Source organism: Uloborus diversus, chromosome 7 (assembly GCF_026930045.1).
Source record: "Uloborus diversus isolate 005 chromosome 7, Udiv.v.3.1, whole genome shotgun sequence".
Classification (NCBI taxonomy): Eukaryota; Metazoa; Arthropoda; class Arachnida; order Araneae; family Uloboridae; genus Uloborus; species Uloborus diversus.
In genome coordinates this window covers 143,184,389-143,203,810 of record NC_072737.1, presented here as the reverse complement: position 1 = coordinate 143,203,810, position 19,422 = coordinate 143,184,389, and the positions used below count along the sequence as shown (strand labels likewise).

Below are 19,422 nucleotides of genomic sequence, written 5' to 3'. Positions count from 1 at the left end.
TATGTAATGAAGAAAGAAATGCCTAAATTTCAGCTAAGCCTCAAAAAATTCGAGCTAAAAACGCAAATAACTCCCGCCATAATAAAGTTAGAGCATTGAAACAAATTGCGTAGGACGCGGAAAATTCTACCCTAACGATATGTAATATTACTATTTGCGAGTAATTTTTCACCCCCATATTTGGGAATTTATGTGAAAATTGGAAGTAAATTGGAATAAAAATAGAACTATTCATGGAGTTGTTTTCAAACTGTTCTGCAAACCGTTTCAGGACTTAAAGGAACAAACAGTGAAAATTTCAGCAAAATCGACCGGGTAGTTCTCGATTTTTGAAAGTTCAAACACACAGACGCTTTTTGGGGATTTCATTTTATACTATGTAGATATAATATTTTGAAATAACGTAATGCTTTTCGTATGTGTTCATTGTTCACGCAGCCAATCTGTTATCGTTGCTTCTACATATAAATAAAGAAACGAATTAAATATTGAGCTCTGCGCTAATGGCATCAGTGAATGGCATTTAGTCACTTGTGATATCATGTGCAGAATAGGGTGGGCCGAAAAAACTTTTTTTGGAAATCTGTTTTTGGATAGTGCGGAAAAGTTGCTATATGGACCCGTTATTACCCATAAAAAATTTCGCTAAATTTGTTTAATATTTAGCCGGCGCTATTTGACCTTGAAAAACTGAAAAAAAGGACAAAAATGCACTTTTTTCAAAAAAAAAAAAAAAAAGAGGAGGGGGGAGGCAAAAATAAAAGTTTGAAGCTAGTTTCAACAAACATTAGAAGTATCTGTCAGTGCATTAGTTGAAATCCTCAAAGATTTTTATACATTTCGTAGAATATCTAGCTACGCTCCTTTAAGACTGAAACATTGGAAAAATGAAAAAAAAAAAATTAAAAGTAGTTTCGAAATAAGTAAATACTGAAATGTTACGCAATACGTTATTTAGAAAAAACAGTGAAAATTCAATCAATTTCATGCGATATTTGTACGCCAATTTTAAAAAATGCACACACTCAAATAAAAAATAGTTACATAAGATGCTAATTTTTTAATCTTTGGTTCCAGTAGTTTCTTCGGGATAATAAACGGCGCTCAACTACTTCTATTATTCCTAAGATTATTTTATAACTATTTTATATATATTTGACAAATAGAGCCCTTGAGTATTAAAAAAATGTGAATCCTCTGAAGTCCTTTAAACTGATTAATGAATTGAACGCAAGTATTCTTCTTTAAGAAATGCTGTAATTCTACACCTCCACAGCTAGGAGTTAAGCAATTAAAGGGGTCCTCTCTTGCGTCCAATGTCCACAATGAGTTGCCACTGAGGCATCTTATACTGGAATTGGACGGTTGCACAAAGTGGCCACATTCATATTCTGGAGCTATCGAACAACTTCTTAGAGATTGTAAAAAAATCCGGTGGTCAAATTTGATAAAATTGACTGTAATCTTCTGGTTTTGGACATGGAAGATATAAAAAATTTAAGTATTAACAACAATATTTGTATAGAATCTGTCTTGCCGTAAAAGATGGTCAGTTGTCCTTCAAGCGTGGCTGACAGTAGCCCAGGCAAACTCAGTCAGTCGAGCGCGATGGCTGACAACTGCAAACCATTTGTTACGCTTGTTTATAGGCACTCCAACTCCATCAGAAAATCTTACAATACTTGTAAAGTATGTAATGTTAGTTTATGCTTCAATGTGGTTTGAAATAAAAATAAAACCGAACTGCCAGTACGGCGCCCAACATTTTTGGAAAATGATTTCTCTTGGAAGGCAGTTTCCAGACACCGTTAAGGAGATAATTTTCAAAGTTCTCTCAAGTAATGCATATTTCGCTCATCCTGAACAGCTACTGTTGACAATGTTGTTTGACTCAAGAAAATACATTCGGGAATTAGCTGTCTGAACTCTAGAAATAAGAAGACGAAGAGCTCGGATGGTGTACGATTTTTTGAGCGTCCTAAACTCAATTTTGAAGCCGTTGATTATGTTGATTTAGTTGATTGGGCAAACTGTGTTGTAACAGAGCCAACTCTTACAATGCATCTAAAAGACCAACAATGGAAAGAAATGTGCAAAGAACATTCTACAGAGTTTACTTTCGAGAAATTTCCCTGTCACACGCAAGCTGTGAAACGTTGTGTGAAACTAATAACCGAAGCTGCAATAAAAGTTCGTGGTGAAACTGCACGAGATGGATACATTCGTGCAAAACTTCATGCTAGGAAAGAACTTCCATCATTTGATAACAAGGGACAATATTATTCCAAAAAATAATATTCATTATGCTTGAGGTATTATAAATCAAATTTGAAGATTTCTTTTTTAAAATTTTATTATCTATATATGTAATTCTAGAAAATGTATGATACTATTGCGTGATAATAATTACTATGATTAAAAGTGCTATTTAATTAATCAATCTATGATTTAATTTTGAAAAATAATTTTCACATTGGTTTTTAAAGAAATTCAATATTTTTTCATTTTTCTCCAATTTTTGATGTCGGAAAGGAGCGGTTAAATGCTCATTAAAATCAATGAAACATTTTATGGGCTCGAACTGGCTCATTATATAACATTTTCGGTGCATTCTAGCAAAATATTTGGAATTTAGTTTTTTTAAAAAAATTTCGACAAAAATTCATTTTTCTCTTTTTTTACGGTTTTTCAATGTCAAATAGCGCCGGCTAGATATTTTTTAATATCCAATAAATTTTTTGTGAGTGCTAACTAGCTCACTACGCAACTTTTGCGCGCTATCCAAAAATTGATTTCGAAAAAAAAAATTTTCGGCTTATTTCGGCCCACCCTAGTGCAGAAGAGTAAAAAAGGAAATGAATCTACGCACCAATTAGAATAATTGTTAAACAAATCTAAACTTTGTCAAATTATTTAAAAAATGGTCAAATCCTATATGTTGCTCTTTCAGAAAAAAATAATTTCGGAAACGTTCCAGTAGATTGGACAATTTTACACTTTAACTTTAAATGTGCCGTATTATCCAGCATTTTGATCAGCAATGAAAAACAACGATCAACACGAGCATTCAGCACAAGCGTTCTTTTTTATAAATAAAGCAACATGTTTCAGTAGCTAATTAAACAAATTTCGACAAATCAAGAGCGACGTGATATAATCCCTTATAGAGACTTTTTTTTTTTCTTGAACCAGACACTATTTCAATTGACTTCAAGTTTGCAAGTAGGTAAAATGATGTATTACAAGAAAAGAAACATTTACCCTTACAAAATTTCACATTTTTAACCATCAGCATTTTTTACTTTTCAGGTTAGAATACTTTTTTATTTTCAAAATATTACAACCTGAAGAGGAAAATTGAAATTTTAGAACTTTACTATCTAAACCACCGATGATATGTACCTTTCAAAAATTCGGTTCATAGGCGGAAATGTTATGGACGTATCTATTAGTTAACAGGAGTGGTAGTTTGTTCGGTTAAGATATGCACTTTTGCTCTTTAATTATTTAGACACAGTTTTGTAAAAATGATAACTTTGCTAAGGAGATACATTTTTTAACCGACTTCAAAAAGGAGGCGGTTATCAATTCATACCGTATGTATGTTTTTTTTTTTTTTTGTTTGTCCACTCGTAGCGTCTCACCTAGTGAACCGATTTTGATGATTCTTTTTTTAATGGATAGGGGATGGCTCAACTTAGGTCCCATTACTTTGTTTGACCATATTTGTTCTTTAGAAAAAAAGTTATAGGCAAAAAACAGTAAATTTTATGCAATTTCCCTATTAAATGATTTTGCAGCGAAGTTCGCGCTTTTCATCCGTGGATAACGGTGGCTCAGTGGTAGAATTTTCGCCTCCCACACGAGCGACCCGGGGTTCAAATCCCGACTAGGACAAAGTGAATTTTACTAATATTTCGTTTCTACTGTTTCCCTTATTTTCTCGAATCTTCTATTAATTTCTGTATCTTTCCAAGTCTGAAAAGTTCCAGCACTTTCTCAAGTTGTATATAAGGAGATGTAACGTCCATTCGTGGTTCTGAATAAAGATCTCGAGTTGAGACTAACGAGTATTCGCTTCATTTGGCTTTCACATTGTCTTCGCTATCTTCATCTACGCGACAATAGGAAACTCGTTGTTATAAAAGTTTGGTGCCATATAACAGTAACATTAATAGTAATTGTAATGATAATTTTGAATGAAGGCTTCTCTGATGCAAGCATCAAATTTCTTCAAGGGATATTTCGATAATGGGGAATCTGGCGCTGTCGTCTCATTTTTGGCGTAAATAATTTTATTTTAGTAACCCTGCTGATTCATAGTAACCCTATGTGAATTATCAAAATCTTCCTTTCTTCAGTGCTATTGCTCCATAGTAGGGGTAAACCTAACCTGGAAACGAGGTGATGCAGTGATTAGGATCTGCTTAGCCTTCACAATGCTACCATTAGGTTTGACTCAACTACTCTGTAGTATTTATATCGTTATCATCTGTGCCGATAACAGATGATCGGGGCTAAGTAAGAAAATACAGGATTGCATCATGAGCAACTTAGATGCTGTGGAATGTAAATTAGTTAGGAAAAACGTAATACTTAAATGGTTATAATTAAATTAACTACGCATGATTTCCAGAGAGGAACAAAGATAAGTTTTTAGTGCCAATCGCTTAAAGTTTAACGCGTGTCAATAGTTTTTTTTTTTTTTTTTTTTTTAGTATGGAGCATTTTTAAGAAAAAAATGTGAAGTTTCGTGATGGTAACTTCTTATTATTTCTGAAATACCTACATTTACACTAAAAAGAATGAAATAAAAAAATTTTGGAAGAAAAATAGAACCGACTTCAAAAAATTGCTCTAAAATGTGAAAAATAATTTTATTCTTTAAACACCATCGATAATGCTTTTAAACATATTTTTTGAAGTTGGCGCAAAAACGATAGATAAAATCATTCACAGCCATAACTCAAATACAACTATAAATTTAACCAGGACCAGTTTCTTCACTATCACATACATTATGCATTGATGACAGCATATATGAATAGCGATATAAATGTTTCGTTCGTAACTTTGGATGCTTTTCTGAAAAAAAATATGAACGAAGCATGGTTACACTGGATTTTACGTTTTGTTTTTGCGCCAACTTCAAAAATTATGTTTAAAAGCATTATCGATGGTGTTTAAAGAATAAAATTATTAACCGACTTCAAAAAGGAGGCGGTTATCAATTCATACCGTATGTATGTTTTTTTTTGTTTGTCCACTCATAGCGTCTCACCTAATGAACCGATTTTGATGATTCTTTTTTAATGGATAGAGGATGGCTCAACTTAGGTCCCATTACTTTGTTTGACCATATTTGTTCTTTAGATAAAAAGTTATGGGCAAAAAACAGTAAATTTCCCTATTAAATGATTAAAATCATATTGTAGCGAAGTTCGCTCTTTTCATCCGTGGAGAAAGGTGGCTCAGTGGCAGAATTCTCGTCTCCCACACGAGCAACCCGTTTTCAAATCCCGACTAGGACAAAGTGAATTTCACTAAAATTTCGTTTCTACTGTTTCCCGTATTTTCTCGAATGTTCTATTAATTTCTGTATCTTTTCAAGTCTGGATAGTTCCAGCACTTTTTCAAGTTGTATATAAGGAGATGTAACGTTCATTCGTGGTTCTGAATAAAGATCTCGAGTTGAGACTAACGAGTATTCGCTTCATTTGGCTTTCACATTGTCTTCGCTATCTTCATCTACGCGACAATATGAAACTCATCGTTATAAAAGTTTGGTGCCATATAACTGTAACACTAATAGTAATTGTAATGATAATTTTGAATAAAGGCTTTTCTAAAGCAGTGATATAGAGCCGCACTTCTTACTAGGTAACTTCTTACTTTTACTGAAATATCTACATTTACACTAAAAAGAATGAAATAAAAAAATTTTGAAAAAAAATAGAACCGACTTCAAAATTGCTCTAAAAAGTGAAAAATAATTTTATTATTTAAACACCATCGATAATACTTTTAAACATAATTTTTGAAGTTGGCGCAAAAACAAAAAGTAAAATCCATTGTAACCATCCTTCGTTCATATTTTTATCAAAAAATCATCCAAACTTTGGAACGAAACATTTATATCGTTACTCAAATATGCTGTCATCAATGCGTAATGCATGTGGTAGTGAAGAAACTGGACGTGGTTAAATTTATACTTGTAGTTGAGTTATGACTGTGAATGATTTTATCGATCGTTTTTGCGCCAACTTCAAAAATTATGTTTAAAAGTATTATCGATGGTGTTTAAAGAATAAAATTATTTTTCACTTTTTAGAGCAATTTTGAAGTCGGTTCTATTTTTTTTCAAAAATTTTTTTTTTAAATTCAAAACTATTAAACTGATCTATATTTTAACTACAAAAGCTGATTGATTAATTTTTTATAATAAAAAGATTTTGAGTTACTATTGCAATGGGGTCGTTTTCAAAATTTTAAAAGTATTTTTTTCTGAAAAAGCATGCTTAAAAACATAGGATCTGACCATTTTTTGATAAATTTGTTTAAGTTAAATATTTTTAAAAAAATTACTTAAATCGGAGCGCTTTCATTGTTTACAGCTTCTGCCGATGACATCACAAATGATGAAATGCCATTCAGTGTTGCCATTTACAGTGCAAAATATTTAATTCGCATCTTTACTCACGTGTATTGGCAACGATATGGTTGATCACAATTTTGATTCGCTGCTTGATTATCATAACGTGGAAACGTAGTAGAAAGATGCGGCAAAGTGCATCATTTGTGACGTCATCAAGATCACGCCTTGTTTGAAAAATCGGACATTTAAAAAAATTAATTTAAAAAAAAAACTGTTGGGAAAAGAAAGTATTTTCTGGGTCCGTGTTATTATTACTATTATTTTTTTGCTCATTGTATCCATTTCAATGACTAAAAGTAGTTCTTTTGACTGAACGAAACCACCCCATTCTTGGTTAAACCCATAATGTTAACTGATAACCTTGTTTTTACCATTTTTCAGACATTCTTCTACCACCGGCTTCCACCGGCTACCACACGGCCTTTTTTAAACAGCAATTTTAACTCTTTATATATTTTTTCTTTTTTTAAAAATTGGGTTGAAGTAGCCCCGCTCTGGGACTACCTTGCCCCACTTAGCAAATCCATTAGAAAAAGCTGTAAAACAGGGGGTGGTATAAAGAAGGACCAATGATTTTGAAAGAAAACTCAAAACGTACGTTGTAGTAAGCAAACCATTTATGGGGTCTAAGGACCTTTAACCTTTAAAATTTTCGATTTTATGGAAAAAATATATGTTATGCATATAGTTTAATTCTGAACAAGTTGATACCTTATTTATTGCTATAAGCCAAAAACTTTTTGAGTTATCGTAAAAATGCGTCAACTTTCCCCTTAGAGATTTATGTTAACAGCAGCTGTTTAAGCCTCCTTTTCTCAGGTGCCGGTTTCTTTGGTTTTCTCGTTTTGCGCGCATGATATCTCAGAAAGTTTCTTATATATTTCCGTAAAACTTTTAATGTATGTTTATCTGATTTATATTTATGACCTGAATCTATTTTTTTTTTTTAATTATTCATTTATTTTTTTTGAAATTTCATAAGTTAATATCGAAATTTTCCAAAATTTTGGACAAAAATATTTTTTTAAATATTAACTTTCATTATTAGTTGAAATTTAGGTTCAGATCATAAAAATATACCAGACAAACATGCATGAAAAGTTTTACGGAAATATGTAAGAAACTTTCTGAGATATCATGCGCGCAAAACGAGAAAACCGAGGAAATCGGCACCTGAGAAAAATAGGATTAAACAGCTGCTGTTAACATAAATCTCTATAGGGAAAGTTTACGCATTTTTACGATAACTTGAAAAGTTTTTGGCGTACGGTAATAAATGAGGTATCAAAATGTTCAAAATTAAATAATGCATAACATATATTTTTTCCAGAAAATAGAAAATTTTAAAGGTTAAAGGTCCTTAGACCAATTATATAAATTGCAAGTTATCTACGTAAATTAATATAAAATTAGCGTATATATAATAACATATTTTTAGGCAATCATAATTTCTCAAACAGAAATATAATATAACTACAGCTAAAACCAATTGAAATGCTCATTATTTAAACATCAGAAAGAATGAAAACTCCTCAATTTAATGGTTTGGGTGGATTTATTTTGTTTGGGTATTATATAATACCTGCTCTTCCTCCCACCCAGGCTTGTTTTGTGAACGATATTCTAATTTCGTTTTTAGAGTTTATGTACTTAAGTCAACATGGGTTGATGCCACTCTCTAAGGCATTTCTCCGGAATTAGTTGAATCAGGACACAATTGTAATTTTTCCTCTTAATAATCCGCATTATTTCCTACTTCAAATGGTTCTCTTACACTTTCGGACCCTTTTTATCCTTAGATCTGCAAATAAACGGGTATAAATAGTAACTAACCTGTTTATTTTAAAAGATTACAAACCTTACATAACATCATTCAGTAATGAAATGTGGTCTGGAGTTGCTTGATTGCCGGATTCAAGTAACCCCATTTTAAGGCGACCAGTGCACTTTCACTAACTTACATTAGTTACAGTGTTAATTATTAAGCTGTAACCTTAAAACTCTGTTGTTTCATTAAGAAATAGAATGCAAACATAAAACTATCTTTACCTTGATGATATCAAATGTTTCCATTAACTTAAGTGTGAAAGTTTGCAGACACTAAAAACAACTGTTTAAACAACTTGCAATCAAAACCTCAATCAGAAAAATGCGGGAATAGCAGAAACTTTGTTTCATTCTCCAGCCTCCACCTAGTACTGCTACCTGCCATGGAGAAAGATTTTTAAGCCTATACATTGAGTTTTATGGGACCAGGACGCATTTCAAACACTTTTTTCTCATGAGTTCAAGTAGCCCCTGGAGGCTCAAGTAGTCCCCCTTTACGGTACACATCGAATCTTTCAAGGTGAACTTGCCATTTCACGCCAAATTTTTCTCAAAAAACACTTAACTCTGAAAATTATTTTGCAGTACCCGAAACTTTCACCTGTCGTTTAAGATTTTGCAATTTCTTTAGACATTGGTGGTGAGTATGTTGCAAAACTGATGTCTTAACTATTTCAAACTTATATTTCAGATGTCACAAAAGTCAATGAAATACGGGCTGCTCGTAAAATTACCCAGGATTTGGTGGGAGAACAAGGATTGACTTTGCTAATAAACAACGCTGGTGTCGGAGCTGGACAATCATTTCCTAAATTAACAGAAGAAAATCTACAATACCACTATAAAATAAATACTGTGGGGCCAATTATGGTGTTACAGGTAATAAATCAGCACCCAAGTGTTTGCAAAAATTAAACTTTGGGGAGACATTTATACCTTGGGCCGTAATTATTTATTGCACAAACACAGATCAAGTGATTGATTCATAAGATTGAATCTGAAACTCACGGAATAACTAATCTATCATTCTAGTGGGATAAGTATTCGAACTGAAAATAATAAATTCTGTCATCAGAAGGCTTTAAAAATGTTTGTCCCAAGGTACCAGACATCTTTATCCTTAGGGCCATTACCCAAAAATAAGGTTTTTAACAGCAATGAGTGGAAAATAACTCACATCGGTATATTATAAAAGCAACCCTTTTAGCAAAAGCAAATAGAATTGTTTTATTACGTACTAGTAGTACCCGCACGGCTTTGACCGTAATAGAAAAATTAAAAGGTCTTTTGGTTCGCCTGTATATTTAAAAATATTGTATGGTGAATTTTCTCGCCAATTAGATTGTACCCATGTTTCTGTTCCTCGTTATGATAATTTCGTATCTCGCCAATTGGCTTGTGCCCATGTTTCCCTAACTTAATGCTAGGTCCCCTAACTTATTTTTAGGGAAATAATCTCCATTGAAAGATATTTCGAACAAAAAAAAATTGAAATTAGTGCGACCAATATTCACCGAGATATGACTCAGAACTCAGGAAGATATTCCAGGTTAAAGTTTTAAGGGACCATACAAAAGATGAGATTGGAACTTATCGCTTTTTCAGAAGAATGGCATTTCGTCAAAGTAAGAATAACAAGGTATTTATAATATTTTTTATTCCTATTCAAAAATAAATGCAAATGTTATGCCGTGAAACGCAAAAACACACGACAAAACCTCGAACAATTTGAAAAACCACACTCTATGCACAAGTATAGTTTTAAACACATGCTAACTGCTATATTATCCCCCAAAAGACGTTATTGATGGCGAGTGAAAAGTGGTGTAAGTCACAAAACACTGCGTTTCATATCTCGGTGAATATTAGTCGTACTAATTTCAAACTTTTTGTGTTGGAATTGTTTTTCAATGTTGATTATTTCCCTAAAAATAAGTTAGGGGCATAAGGCCCGTAAAAAAGTTAAATTTTGTATTTTTTGACTTTTGTTTTTCACTTCAAACTTTTAATATCTTAACTCTGCATGTGATTTTGAAAATTTTTGCAATTGGAAGTATACATCTAAGACTAACGGTTGCGAAAATAAAGGTCTTGCAGGTTAAAACGGAACACCCTGCATACAGTACAGCAAAAATGATATGTGTTTTTTCACAACAGAACTTAACATCCATAATGAAGAAAGCACAACAAATAAATAAATAAAAACAAAACCAACTACGTTTAAATTTACACCTTTTCAAAAAAAAAAAAAAATTAGCTTGATGTATTTTTTTTTCCCTTTGAAAATACATGTTCCTGATAATCGCGAGTTTACTGTACATTCTGAAACTACATTCCTTAAATTTACAACTATATCCAATAATAAATTATCATTACACTTTTATTTCATTATCATTTACTGTAAAACATTTTTTTTTCTTTGAAGGAATTTTTACCATTACTTGAAAAAGCTGCATCATTCAACAAACGAATACCAGATTTAAGGATGTCGGTTTCGAGAGCAGCTGTGCTGAACATAAGCTCCCTCGCTGGCTGCATAACTAAAGCTGGAGAAAATGAGCTTGATCAATCCTTTCCCGGTTATAAGATAAGCAAAGTAAGAAACTATGCTATTGTTTTCCTTCAAAAAAATTAAGTTGTCCACCTCAGCATTGTTGGCGTTCGTCTTTGGAAGGGTCTATTTCAAAATCGGTTCAAAACAGGATAAACGAAGGTTGCTATAATTTTTTTTTCAGGAAGCTCAGTTGTTTGTTCACGAATAGAAATTAAGTTCAACTCAAAACTTCGCCAGAGATCGCAATTTCAGTTTCACCGATTCCTTTCTCTCCTTTAATACAAAAGCTCACGTTTCTTTGCGTTGAAAAAGGTGTTCCTTGTAACACCGAAACACATGTCCGCAGTCGTTAGCAATCAAGGGCGCTTAAATGCAAAGTTTGAGGGGGGGGGGCTCAAATTTTTTTCCAATGGTTTAGCAGAATATTTTCCCTATGGAAACCGATTTCAGTACATATTAGAGATATTAAAATTTGACATTTTTAATAACTTATTCATTAATGGCTGGAAATAAAATTTTTATACATTTTTTCAAAGAAAAGAGCCCTAAAAGCACGGAAGTTCTCATTTCTAAGAGGCTGGGGGAGGGGGACTTGAGCCCTCACTTGCCCTTGTTTGCTATTTTTGTGCATCAAAACGTTGGTTGATTGTTTCATTTAATTTTCGAGCACAAAGGTATTTATTCGTTTATAAAACTACGTTAATATGCAACACTTTGCACGAAACTGCAGACGGGGTACAAGGACAGGGCCGTCCGAAGGGGGGGGGGCGAGCGGGGCAATCGCCCCGGGCGCCACTAAATGAGGGGGCGCCGCAAGGCGCCCCTAATCGTACAAAATGCCCCGATCGTATTAAATGAGGGGCGACTTGCGGCTCCCCCTCATTTCGTGTATCAAAGATACACAAAATACAGAATCATTGCAATGATTCTCTATTTTTTTTCCTAGGGCACGAAAATATTCCTATCTCTGAGTCTTCGAAACACCAGTTTCCTTTGTATCATTGAAGAAGATACAATTTATGAGAGTATAACTGATTAGAATAAAACAAAAGGCACTCCTCCTTTGTCCAGCTCCCACCAAATTAGCTTGAGTTCAGCCCTGCGTGCAGTGACGTAACCAGAAAAAAAATAATAATTATAATAATAATTCGAATTTTGACATCTTGAATTCAAATTATGTTTTTCGCAATCACGAGTGTGTTTGTGTATGGGAGGTATGTGTGTTTGTGTGTAGGGGGTATGTATATGTGTGTGTAGGCATATGTGTTTGTGTCTGTGTTCTGGCATAAGTGTGTGGGTAGTTGTGTATATGAATGTGTGTGTGGGGGGGGGGTATGTGTATGTATGTGTAGGCGTATGTGTTTGTGTCTGTGTGCAAGCATGAATATGTGAGTAGTTGGGTGTATGTGTTTGTGTATGTATGTGTAGGTGTATGTGTGTATATGCGTTTGTGTGTGGGAGCACACAGTGTGTGTGTGCGTGGAGTTGTGTATGTATGCGCGTATGTGTAGGACATGGATGCAACCTGCGGACGGCTTTCGCTATAGGAGCAGTATCGTGAGGACCCGGTCGACGGTGATGGTGCGGAGGGTGGCGGTGGGAAAATAAAATGATAGGACGCCAAAAAACAGTCAAGTGAGAACAATAAGCAATCGTGATTGCTCAAAAAAAAAAAAAAAAAAAAAAAATTAATCTAATAGGAAGGGGGGGGGGGGAGGGGAGTGTCCGGACAAAATGTTGAAACTTATAGTTTTGAAAACGCAATTTTAGCCTTTAAAACGCGATTATGGGCCATATTCATTGACGTAAGGGTAAGGAAGGAAGCTCAGAGACTGTTTCGGATAAATTCTTATTTTAAATAGATGGAAATCAATTCCTTCTCCCTCCTGCAGTTTCCAAAATTGAAGTTTCAAAACGCAACTTTAGACGAACTTTGAAGATTTTATAAATAGGAAGATCTGGAGCTTTACCTGGAAAATTTTTCAAAGTCATGGATCAAAACATTTAAGCATTACATTTTGGGTTTTTTTTTGACATGTTTTACATTAATGTTTTACATCACAAATATTCCACTTACATTTTTTGTAAGTGTCGTTTAAAAAACCCATTACTTGTGATGTTAAAGAAAGGTGGCATAGAGACTCATGCACGAATATTTTCTTAAACTCAAGTCTTTATAAGCTATTGTAATGCCATACTTTGTAATATTAGGGCCAGTAATTTTTCGAAATTAGAGCTCCAAAAGCGCAATTCTGAGCGATTTTCGATGTTCTTGAGTATTTGTGGGCTTTCCCCTAAAACTTTTAAATATTTGGTGCAAAAAAATGACATCTTTGTTTTTAACGTATGTATATGAAAGCGGGTACAAGTAAAACCAAAAAACTCTTGAAAAGAATCATTGGATGAGTGCAGATCGAAATTTAATTTTGATGGAATTTACTTCAATAAATACATTTTATATTTATAATCAGCAAATTATTTATTCATGTTCTCAATTTGTTCAATATGAGTAATTAATTCAGTTTTCATTGGTTGTTTTTTATTTAATGAGATAACATTTTACTAGATAAATATTTGGATTTTTAACCTTTTCATTTTTCGAAAAGTTTTTGATATATTAAAGTTTCACAAATATTAGAAACAGATTCATTGCTTGCGTTCAAATTTGTATTAGCCATAGCCCTCTGATTATTATGTTCATTAATATGTAAAAAATTCAAGCATGATGCGTTCACGCAGTGGCGGATCCAGCCGATTGTTTTGGGAGGGGCCATCCGAAATTTTTGAACAAATTTTTCCGACCGAATTTAGCTCCATGCCACTCCTAGGCAAATTTGAAATCTGCCGTCCCTCCCCCCCCCCTAAAAGAAGCAAAATATCCTTAACTTAAAAAAAATCTAAAAAAGTGTTCCCCAGATTCAAACTGTCAAACTTATGAAGAAATGATGGCGTTTCACATCCTGAGGCGCCCCGATGAAATCATCACAGTTTTCTCCCAAAAAAAAATTTTTATTCTGCAAATACAATGATTGAAAAACATTTGATTTCATAAGATGTGTGAAAGTAATCATTATTAAATTACAAGAAAAAATTGTCTCTGTGGAAAATGAAAGAGTGCTAATATTTTACTTTCAAGAAAAATAAGTCAATTCAAAAAAATGTGTTTTATAATAGCAAATTTGCCTTCCCTGGAAAGTTTGCCGCCCTAGGTAGCTGTCTACTCTGCCTATTGGGAATTTGGGCCCTGATAACTACCAGAAATTTTATTAAAATGAAGTATTAAAAACTCAATTTTCGGGGTAGAGACATTAAGTGAGGGGGTGTATTTAGGAATCTCCCTCAAAAAAGTTAAGGTTTAAATGTCCAAGTAATTTTTGAAAATGCGGAAACTAAAAACGCATTTTGTCCATTTTTAATGATGTACGGAGAAAGGTCGGGTTTCGGGCGCTGGCCCCAAAATACTTTTTGAAAATAAAGCTTAGAAACCAAAATATTCTGTCATTATACATTGAGAAGTTAGAAGAGGAGGGGCGCTCTTCTAGCTCTTCAGCTGTCCAGCCTAAAAATGCACCTTTGGGTAATGTTTGCATACATTAAATTAAGTGTGAAGGTGCTTAGAATCCTTCCTTCCTGGAAATATTTTGCCTTCGAGGCTGTAAACATTCTATTTTTAACTACATTTATACATATTTTAGAAAGGGATGTAAGATTCGTGAGCTCCTCCAAAAAACCTCCTTTCTCATCATGATATAAACTAGGGAGGGAGGGGGTCCTATCAAAACTCGTTTGTAATTGAAGTCCCAAAAAAATTCATTTAAGTTGCCTTAAAGCAAGTTAAGTGATAAGGACTGGATAAGCTAGTTTCCGTAGACATTTTTCCAAATAAAAGACTTAAAATGCAATTTTTTGCTACATATCAAATCATTTGTGAAAGGGCGTGGGAAAAGGGGGGTCTCCTCACTGTAAAAAAAACTGTAAATTTTGAAGAAGTTATCCGTATTTTTTACAGAAAAAAACTGTTCGTAATAAAATGCCGGATTTCTCTGTTTTTTTGAATCTGTAACCGGTTATACTTTGTTTTTCTTCGAATCTTCGAAATTTCGAGCGCGTGTTTGGATTTTGGTTCTCGTGCTCGAGTTTTTGATCTTATATTTATTTAAAGCGAGTAAGTCTTAAATCGTTTGCAACTTCCATTTCATTGCATCCTAATCAATATTTTATTATTATGTTTTTTTGTCATCTGTTAGAGGCATATTCGGAAATTTACCTTTGTATACATGTATTTCGTAGTAGTATAGTAAATATTGAAATGGATTTATGAAAGTATAGTATCATTTTTTAATCTTCATAATATAACAAATCAGCTTGAATAAATAATAAAAATACGGAAGATTTCTGTAAAATAAACGGAAGAAAACTGGCGTCCTGGCTGACAGTATTTTTCTGTAAATTTTACGGATTTCTTTTACAGTGCTCCTAGTTTCGAAATTAAAGCCATAAAAAATAAAATTTATGCTCTCTTTGGTCTTAAGAACAATAGGTATACTCTGAGAAACGCAGCATTTAGAGATCGTCACAAGTGTCTGTAGTTGGAATCAAGAAATGATGTAAAAGATGGAGAAAAATTTTGGAAATAAAAGTTTTATTTTGAGGACAGGGATATAATTTATCTCGAAATTAAGACCTATACTTCTTTTTCAATAAAATACATGTGTTAAATTTTGTTATCTTCTCATAATATTCTTTTCTTTTTTTTCCCCTTAAAAAATTCCTACAACCACAAGGCTTTGGGAGGGGCCATGGCCCCCATGGCCCCCCTCTAGATCCGCCCCTGCGTTCACGCTTATGTTATAACTAACTTGATTTTTCTGTGTATAAAGGGGGGGGAGGAGGGCGCCAGGAAACTTTCGCCCCCGGCGCCGTCAACTCTTCGAACAAGGGTCATTCTACGAAAAAGTCAACCGCACGTGATGGTTCATGTAGAGTAATAATTTCAAAGGTTGGTAAGTAATAATTTTAAAGGGTAATGACGAAATTTTTTGCATAGGACATCACACATAAATTTGTAATTTGTTAAGTGGAAAAAAAAATGTTGATTAGTATTTTTAAGAATTATTTTTAATGAGAATATGAGTTGTCACGTGTGGGACAAAATGACAGTTTTCCGTAGAATGGCACTATAGTAGGATTTTTGAAATTTTAGTCAGAACCAGAACTAACAGTCATAAATTCAAAAATGTGAGACAATAATAAAAATTTATTCCTAAAGACAGCATTGTATGTGCGTGAATGAAGAACGGCAACACATTTCATTAATAAATGACTATTAACCAATTTACCCGTATGTATTTTTAAAAACAAAAAAGAAAGAAATAAATCCATCTAATTATCTTTAATCTGAAAATGAAATAGTACAATGCTTGGCAACACTGCAGAGCCAAAACAAAAAAAAAAAAAAAAAAAACTTTCAAAACGCTTCCGGCACCGTTCTTGCTGATAACTATGTGAAATGACTCCCTGATTTAAAACATGACAGAAGCGCTGCCATGAAAACACTGTGCTTCATTTTCGTAACTTTAGTCCTAGAGTGAAACATGTATAAGTTGACCACTTGCGGTGCAGTACTTCGGTGGTCAACTTAGATAGGTGGTTCAACTTATAAAGGGTAGTAATGCTTTTTTTTTTGTCTTTTCTTGCACCATGTATTTATTTTTTGACTAATTGACACTTACTCTTTCTGTTCAACTCACTTTTATTGTTTAAGATTACTTTGAAACAATAATTAAAAATCTTGTTCAAATATTCCCCCCCCCCCCTCTCGTTTTTTACTATACCAGACACTAGTTTTAGAAATTTCATATGTATCAGGTAATTTTCTCTGGCTTTCTCTCTTTTCATTTAATTTTAATATTTCATACTTTTTATCAATCTCAATTTCAACTAACTTTCTTTTAGAAGCGATTTTATGAAAAACATATAACACAAAGAGCAACAAGCTGGACTCTCCTATTTCATAAAGGCAGTTGAAAATGAAAATGTCCTTTTTCTCAATTCTTTGCACCAGAAATAAGTAAGTTTGCTCTTTAGCGCAATTCTAGTGTTGCCACAAAATTTTGCAACTGGAAGAAAAAACTTCGTAATTTTCTACTGATAACTGTTTTCCTGGAACATAGACTACAAAGGCTATTTTAAATAGAACAAAAAAGAAAAACAAGTTTGAAGAATAAAGAGCAGCATTAGCTTTTTGCTGCTGGTTTTATCTAGTTGGTAAAATGCTGGTCTAGCATCAATGTATTAAAATTATTCTAGGAAAGCTATAAAAAAAATAATAAAATAAAATAATTTGCTTAACGGGGAAAAAAAAAAAAAAAAAAAAAAAAAACAAGTGGTCAACTTACAAAGGGTTTTTTACAATACTCCAAACCAAATTTGGTGTACATTTGTGGTCAAGATAGAGAGGTGGTCAAGTTACAGAGGTTTTCCTTCATTATATAAGATGGTACTAATTCCGTTCCCGACAAAAGTGGTCAACATAGGCAGGTGGTGAACTTACAAGGGTGGTCAACTTACAGGTTTTACTGTATATCTTTTAGATTCATAAATGCTAGGGCGGGTTCGAAAAAAAGTTTTTTTTTTTTTTTTTTTTTTTTTTTTTCGGAGCCCGAAAGAGTAGAAAAATGGCCAATTGTTACAAGAAGAAAACACGCTTTAAAAAAAAGTTCACATTTATTCATTTATTTTACAATGATAAAAATAATTTCTCATTCATTGACCTTCATAGATGCAGTCAAATGTCAAAAATCCGTACGTCAAAAAATCGAAACATCAAAAAAAAAAAAAAAAAAAAAAAACGAACGTACATATGGAAAATATAAAATTACTACAAGCATAAACAGAAGTTACCTGTATCACGAATCAAGGGTCCTTTCGATTTTCTAAGACGGGCAAGATCTTGCAGGTACCGCTAGAAAAATGTAAATTAAAAGTTTCCTTCTATCTTTCGAAAAGTATCCGAACAGCAATTATTTTGGGTTTGTCTTGTCGTATGTGGCAGTACGCTACTCATGCGCGGATACAAGGGGAGGGTGATGGAAGTCATGACCCCCCTCCCCCCAACCCATCGGCAATATTATTCATTCACATTATGTTCAAATACTTTGGAATAAAATGTAAAAATGTAAACTATTGCAGAAATCTTTTCAATCAATACATCTTACTAATGAACCGAATTATTTACATGTATACGTGCTAAATGTAGCGTTGCCACCGTTATTTTCTTGCGCTGCGCAATTTAAAGGGGAACTAGTTAGAACTACTATACATGAAGCAAGTAATTCTACTTTTTACATATTGCGCAGTTTGTGTGCATGTTTGTTTCTCTAGAACAGGTGAGATTTATTATTTAATATTTTAATTTACATTATTGATTAGATAAAAACGCATACACTTAGCCGTGTGCATGGAATTTTCACTGCCGTGAAAATTCTAACACTTTGGTTTCTTGATCTTACTTTTCGATCTAACACTTTAGTTACTTGAAAAAATTGAGTATGAATGTTTTCTATTTTAGCAACAAACTGATTTTTATCACAATAGGAGGCTCCACCCCTTGCTCGTTCGTGCTCACCAACCTTCGAAGATTGCATCGCAATCTTAATTAATTCGCAAAGATTTAAATCGTCTATTATAAAGAATCAGAATAAAAAAAATCGTTATTGGTTCCATTTTGAACAAAATGAAATTTCCCCTTCCCTCCACTAGAAAATCAGAATTTAAAAAAGAGCTCTTTTTTAAAACGAAACTCCGCTCCTAACTGAAGACGAAAAGAATTTTATAGAACTATGTATAACCCAGATATTTATTATATTAAAAAAGGCCCTTTGAAAAGCACCCCTTTCTGAGGTTCCAAACTGACTTGTACCAACTTGCGCAACTATAGGTGTTTCGGAGCTATTGAGCATTGCAAAACGGCCGTTTTGTGCGCTCGGAAAATCGATTTTAAATTCGCGGTTTCTAGTAACTGCTCTTTAGCTTTGGGCTTGAATTGAGTTGAGCCTAGGACTTTTCTCTCACATAGAAACCCTTAAATCTGTTGTTCTAATTAATTGAGAAAGTTAACATGCTTGTGTGGGTAATTTTTCATTCCTTTAATTGGCAATTTACGTGAAATTTTACCTAAAAAATTAATTATAAAAAAATATTTCGGAGTTTAAAATGGGTTTGGAGGCAAGGCACTTAGTATGCAGTCCTCGACAGTGGCGCCGACTCCATGGGGCTTGAGGGGGCCCGAGCCCCCTCAAAAATATTTTTCAGGGGGCAGAGCCCCCCCAATAAATCAAGAAAATTCTAAATTACATTATGCTTTCTAAACTCATAAATTTATCTT

At 33.4% G+C, this 19,422-nt stretch overlaps 1 protein-coding gene across 1 annotated transcript in view; it reads left to right on the top strand.

Moving 5' to 3' along the window:
- LOC129226918 (C-factor-like) overlaps window positions 1–19,422 on the top strand; it is a 33,539-nt gene that overhangs the window by 2,806 nt on the left and 11,311 nt on the right. The window contains exons 3-4 of the mRNA XM_054861547.1: window positions 9,174–9,361; window positions 10,908–11,078. Of these exons, the coding sequence (XP_054717522.1) occupies window positions 9,174–9,361; window positions 10,908–11,078 (359 nt within the window). The remainder of the gene's footprint in view (window positions 1–9,173; window positions 9,362–10,907; window positions 11,079–19,422) is intronic.